General features: G+C 47.2%; 2 protein-coding genes across 2 annotated transcripts; one reads left to right on the plus strand and one right to left on the minus strand.

Annotated features, from left to right (window-relative positions):
- Positions 1–1,864: 1,864 nt before the first annotated feature.
- On the minus strand, positions 1,865–2,870 carry H257_17755 (hypothetical protein). Its single transcript, XM_009846646.1, has one exon. The coding sequence runs from the start codon at positions 2,833–2,835 to the stop codon at positions 1,933–1,935; it is 903 nt and encodes a 300-aa protein (XP_009844948.1). The 5' UTR covers positions 2,836–2,870; the 3' UTR covers positions 1,865–1,932.
- Positions 2,871–5,989: 3,119 nt separating this feature from the next.
- On the plus strand, positions 5,990–6,729 carry H257_17756 (hypothetical protein; the record flags this gene model as incomplete). The annotated part of the gene is made up of 2 exons (XM_009846647.1): positions 5,990–6,482; positions 6,713–6,729. The coding sequence occupies 2 exons, from the start codon at positions 5,990–5,992 to the stop codon at positions 6,727–6,729; spliced, it is 510 nt and encodes a 169-aa protein (XP_009844949.1).
- Positions 6,730–6,802: the final 73 nt, after the last annotated feature.

Raw genomic sequence — 6,802 nt, forward strand, 5'->3', positions numbered from 1 at the left:
GATTGTGCGTCTGCACGACTCCTTCTCCTTCCCGAAGGAGTCGTGCAGTCATCACTGCTAACTCTAGGCATGCGCAACCCATAAGATCAACGCCTAGCTAATCTGAAATCAGTTTACAATACACAGAGCCTAGGGTTCAGTACAAATAGGAGGTCGCGCGGGAGGGGCATGTGTACAGCGTTCGATGCGTTCTGTGTGCAGCTACCCTCGACATGGAAATGACTTACCACAGCCGTGCTTCACATGGGTAAAGTTATCCCGTCGAGGACCTACCAGTACACACCGGAGTGGAGTAACGAGCCACCGGCAACCGACAAGGGTGTGCTTTGGGCGTGCTCCTGCGAAATTTTGGTTTGCAACCAACAATTTATTCTGATATTTTTGCCCAAGAAATAGCCACAATCCCAAAAGTCGCTGTAAACGACCTCAACGAGGTCGTCCAGAGCGGTTTTTGCAAAAGCCGATGGAAACGATTTTGATTGGCTACTTTTCCAAAAACCGCTGACACAAAAGTCGCCCTAAAGCATAGGTTAAAGTCAAACTTCGTTTTTACAGTTGCTAGTTTGGCATTATCCGGACATTTTAGAAATTACGTCCAGCAGAATTTCTATTTTCGCGTAAATAGCAACAAACCCTCCGCATAGTTGAAGCGTTTCTATTCTATATCCGAAACTTCGAATTGAAATAGAAATAAAGACACCGTTGGAGATGCTCTTACAGTGTTACTCGGAGTACTAGGCCCCAAAATCAGTCATTCGTGTCTTGAGCAAAAACTGTGCTATTCACAATATCGAGGTACTTCGATCCGAAATAGTGTCCATGATAATTAGATAGTGTCCGACGTGGAAATATCTGGATATTTGGTTTCAGACCGCCGAATTTCCAAATTTACTGCCAAACCTATTCAGGAAGCGCCATGCTGATCAAAAGATGTATATTAACCAGAAAAAGCAAGGTGAAATAGGCAATTTTGTATGCAGCGCAAGGTGAACCACCTTGCGAATTCCATAAATAATTCTGAAATTGTATAGTTTCAATTAAATATATCTTCAAGTTTGTATTGATGATTTTTATTTTTCATGTGTCTGTCTCTTTTTGGAATTCGTAAGGCAGGTCACCTAGCGAATTCAAAATTGTCCAATTTTGTCCAATCAGATGCGGTGAATTCACGAAAATCGCTGCTTAGATTCATCACGCCATGTTGCGATATATTCTACTCCTGTGATGGCAGTTGAAGGAGCCTTGAGATAATTGTAGGCTGTGTATGATAGCAAGATCATGTGATGTAGTATTCAGGACTCGGTCAATTCTAACAGATCTCATTTCACCACTTACCTACTAACCCAATGAAATTGGTCATCTCTCATTCCACCATCCAGCCCGTGGCGGTGCCGTACACCTCCCTGTCGATGTGATCACGTGGTTGCGCGGGCGGTGGCGCAAGACGTCGTGGTGGCACCATCGCAAGTGCTGAAGTGGCGGCTTTAGCACTTAGTGTAATTGCAAAAGTGCAGTTCAGGGTTTCGGGGTTTCGGAGTTTCGGGGTAGGAAGAAACTAGTGGTAAATTACTCAATTACTCGATAAATGACAAGATGCTGCTACATTTTGGAAATCTGGTGGTCTTTTGGAAATGATTGGATAACGTTATTTAATTGTTCAGCGGCTATTTTCACTGACAAGAATATGACTGATTTCGTTTGATTCCTAGTTTTATCCTGACTCGCCGTTAATCTCACGATACATCATGCAAACTGGTTTTACAGCCTACTACATACCTGAAATGTAACGTTAGAGGAGGATAATAATACAGACATCCGAAGATAACAGTTGTATTTTGAATATTTCTTTTTTGAAGATGTATTTTTTTAATATATGTATATATATATATATTGATCGTGTGGTTAACCCTACTACAGTGTTGTATAGGACGGTTAATGTTTGAGGGACTTGGAGTTGGAAACCCCGAGGGCGGTGGCGATGATCGCGTCGGACGTGGCGCACTCGTCCGGTTGCCATGTCCGCGCGATGGCGTAGTGGTTCGCCATCCGGATAAAGTTGAGCACCTGGATAATCGACAGGATCCACACGACGAGTCCCTGCACGATCAAGTGGTCGGTGGGTTGGGCGGCCAGGACTGTCCAGAGCACCACGGCCGCCACCGCCTTGACGACGCCATAGTACACGAGCGCGGTGCGCAGCATGGCGGGAGCCCATGAGCTCTTGGCGCGGAAGAGAGCGTCCGCGACAGAGACGGGCTGCATGGTGAGCAACGTGGACACGGTGTAGACAGCAGCAACTTGTACCGCCACTTGGAAGCTCGTGGCAGCAACGATGAGACCCACAAGCAACGTGTGGTGGAGGACGGACGTGATGGACTTCGGAGCGAAGAGAAGCGACCAAATGTAACCGCCCACGACGAGCAGCGTTGCAACGAACAGCGTATGCAGGTCCTCTGGAGTGTAGTTGAGGGACACATGCTGGGGGTTCACCACATATTCAGCTAGAGGTGGAAGTAGCGGAAGGACGTGCAGGAGGCCGACGGTGCTGGAGGCGCACTGGGCCGCAATCATGGCCACGTCCGCCACGGGGGCGTTGCTTCTGGCCAAAGGGCATTTTCGACCATCTGTCGATTGGTGTTGTGTAACCGCCCACTGCAACCGATGGACACATGCGGTGTGGATGCCGTGGAAGAGGCCGACGGACGCGGCAGTTGAGAGCGCTGTCCAAGTAAGCATGGGGAGGGAGTTTGCTGGCAAATTGAAAAGTGATTGACTTGAACAGAAATCCAAGCTCTGGGCGGTTGAAACGGTGTAACTATGGGAGGAGAAGTGCATTATGATCGTTCGACGGTTGGTTATGATGATGCTGGTACATGGATACTGTCGGTTGATCCATCGTATTGTTCGACTTCGATGGTTTCATGAAACGTCGTTCGTTAGTACACACAATGATAGACATTTCATCTAGACATTTCACATGAGTGAGATATACTGAATCCCCCACCAGCTTGCTGCTAGCTGCGGTGAAAATACTCGTGTGGATACCGAGCATTGTTTAAACATTGAGCATAGCTCAATTGAACTGACAGAACAATCTGACTGTGGTGAATGTGAACGCGCAGGGAAATAAAACTGCAAGTACTTGCATTAACAGTGAATGTGACCATTGAATACCTATTCAATCACTTTAGTACTCCTTTCATACAGTAACAGTTAGCGAAGAAGGTTGAACTCATAAATGTGCGATGGAACTTGCTTTGAGTAGTGTAGTGGAATACAAGGTTGGACGCATGCTGCAATACGACGTGGGTGTTTGATTGTATGAGGAACAACCGGGACAGACAGTTTAGTCTGTGCTAATCATGTAAGCTTTATAACTTCTGAGGGGGGCATTGCAGCTGAGGGGGAGCTCCAGCTCATACTTCTCAACCCCCACCGTATATGAGCGACTTGGTGACCCAAAGTCTACTTAATCTGTGGCTACGTACTTTTTAGCTAAGTACATCTTACTGCTGTATACATGTACAATCACAGACGTCAATGGGTCCCAGTAGGGATAGTTTTTTGCAGCTAAAGTACTACACCTTTTTTCTATTGACTTGGGACTTTTTTCAATGTTCTTGACTTGGCGCTTATTCGAAAGGGCGATGTGTCCATTCATGTCCATTCATTTGGCCTTGTGGCCAATAGAATTGACACGTAGTGCCGCAACACCGTTTGAAATGTACTTCCATGCTACCAATGGAAAAGGCTCCCCTACCCAACAATGTGCCAAGTAGCATTTCGAATCTGCCGTGCTTGAAGGTGATTTGGATCGAATATGAAATTTTATTATCAAATGCGCGACGGCATGAAAAAAACAGATAAAATCATCGAAACTTGCAGCAAACAGCTAGCTACATGCCGACTTCCATGTCTTCCATTCGGTCCGCACGACCGTAGAAGTACTCCAGACAAGGGGATGCGCTTGTATTTCTTGCGTGGCTATGAGCATGGTTAGTGTATCGTGAGCGACGACGTCGTACTGGTGTCTGTGGTGCAGCGTTCTCATTGTTGTACAATTACCAATTTCCGTGCGAGGGAAGTCTACGGCAGTGTTTCCGAAATCTATCTAATGCCTTGATGTCGTTACACATGGAGGAACACACATGCAGAGGTCATTCCGCCCCCTCTGTCGGCCAGCCTACAAAGGAATCATCTACAAATTTACAGCGGTAATTCATTTCCACAGGAGGCTGCGGGAAATAACGAACATAGCCATCCTTGGCGACATAAGCGAGGATGAAGGTATGTCTAGACGAAGGAGTCGAGTGTTAGTGCAAGGCGACTTTGTATTCGATTCCGCTGTTCAAAACGTATACGTATGGACTTCAAATTTTGGCCGCCAGTTACGATGCTTTTTGGAAAAGTATCCACTACATTCCACGAGAACACCGTTACGTATAAAAAATAAGTATGTAATAATTTAAAAAGATAACATCGAAATATAGCATCAAGTTAACATAAGTTAACATCAATGTTTGTCATAAATTATGACAATGTTAACTATCGAGAAAGTACATGACTTTGTCGTTGAATTGCTCAGCAACGGCTTGCCTGGGCGTGATGCATGTAATATGAAAACTGAAGAGATGGCTGCAGGATATATAATGAGACGTGATGTGTGGCGATAGCACTTATTTAGCATGCGCGAAGTGACCTCAAACATGCCAAAAAAGTGAAATATAGCTTACTTTGGGTGTGATTATACCCCGCAATAAGCATCGTAACACTGTCCATGCCGCTTTATTACGTAGTATCAATGCTGCTGTACATGCTACCATGTTCTTGCGTTGATCGGTGATTTCTGAGCCACGAAGCAGCACATTAAAGACGCATTTTGGCGAAAACTTCAAATATAGCGTGAAAGATGACAAACAATTATTGTCACCTTGAGCTATAATTTATACTACACCTATTTTCGGTTAATTTCAGGACCTCACCATACTTTTTCGCGAAATGAACAAACAATTCGCGGCGGTTCCACTTCCTTCGTTGTGTATTCGTTATATTTCGCCTGCAATCAAGTAGGTTGCAGTATATTTCAAGCGACGTTCCTTATGTCTTTGTCGACCAAGTGGCCAAACTCGAGATTTTGCTCCTCCTAATTGCCCTCCCTCCCGGCCATATTTTGACTTGATCTGATTAATTATATCCGTACGATGTGAACCCATATGGAAACATGTGCGTTGTTCTAATTGGCTAGATTATGATTTTGATGTCCTGGCATCTCACATTTGACAGGCCAGAATGAAAAAAATACAATAAAAATACTGCCTCGACGCCGTCGTCGTGGAGTACTTGGTTTCAAAATTTCAAACCAGCACTGGATAACATGGCCGAGCAACCAAGATATCCACGCAGGGATCGATGGCCGAATGAATCTGTTGAGGAACAAAGGGCCCTTCTAGTGCAACTTCAGGCTAGCAATGAGATTCCTCGGACATCACGGCAGCTGACCTTCGCGGAGGATGACCAGGATGACGTCGCTTCACGTTCCATTCGACCTCAACACCGAACCAACAACGAGCCGGATGACTTGTGCGCAGTGTGCCTCCTCGTTGACCTGGAGCCCAAACGAGCATGTGCATGGTGTAGCCATCCATTGCACATCTCGTGTGCGTCTGATGTATACCGCACAATCGCGATCAATGGAACACCTCTCACCTCATTCGGTGAGGTGTCGTTTTGCTCGTGTCAATGTTTCGTGTTGGAGACGAAACCTCATGGGAGAGTGACTGAAAAAGGGTTTCAGTTTGTTGTCCACCCTGATCCTCCCCCGAAAGGATCTCTCGCCCTTGACGTGTTAGCCACTGGTCCTCAGTTGATGCAACCAAGGGTGGGCGTGGCTTCCAGATTCACTGGCAATCCGAGTACGCCAAGTTCTCGTTTGAAGCCTCCGTTACCACGACCGAGGATGGTTCATACTCGTAGCAATGGTAAAAAGCCCATGCGTCTCTCGAAGGCTGTACAACCCGTTCTGGCCATTTCCCCAGCCTCCTCAATACCCTCTGAGGACTCTGCGGTCGATTTTGAGGAGCCACCATGGGATGCAAGCAGCTCCAGTGACAACGAGTACAACGCCACCGCGCCACAGCAACCGACGAGTTGGAAAAACGTCCTCGCCGGTGCGAAACGTTTGATTGCATCAGCAGAATCCTCACACCATGCGGACATACTTGCTGCTATTCCTGCCGGTGTGGTGGCCCCTCATCCAACATGTCGTGACGTCAACTTTGACCCTGCAGTGGATTGCGCCCTGGATTCCGATGAGGATGAAGTCTATGACGAGGACGACGAGGCAGAATTCCCCCTGTTCGACCCACTTGGGAGTGAGGGTTTGGGCGCCACCGAAGATGACCTCGTCGAAGTCGCTGAGGTATTGTATGAGGAGCCGTTCGACGCCGCTCAAGTCCGCTCGCTGGATGTGCTGCACTACCTTGGTGCGCCACCAGAGCTTTCAATGAATGACGCTCAGTTGCGAGAAATGACCAAAGACGGATGGAATATCCTCGCGGACGGCGCACCGCCGTTCCACGTTGAAGTGGACGAGGACAAGCAATTTTCTGGATATCGTGGCCCTTCGCGCGAAGCTGCGTTGCTCTGGGACGACCCGTACGGCCTCTTCCTCTTCTTCCTTCCCAAGCGCATGTGGGAGGATATTGCAATTCAGTCCAATCGCTACCGTGAGGACAACATGCAACAAATTGTCGAGAACATGGCGAAGCGTCGGCAGGCACAACGAACCCAACGTCCAGGACGT

Source organism: Aphanomyces astaci (assembly GCF_000520075.1).
Source record: "Aphanomyces astaci strain APO3 unplaced genomic scaffold supercont1.118, whole genome shotgun sequence".
Lineage (NCBI taxonomy): Eukaryota > Oomycota > Saprolegniomycetes > Saprolegniales > Verrucalvaceae > Aphanomyces > Aphanomyces astaci.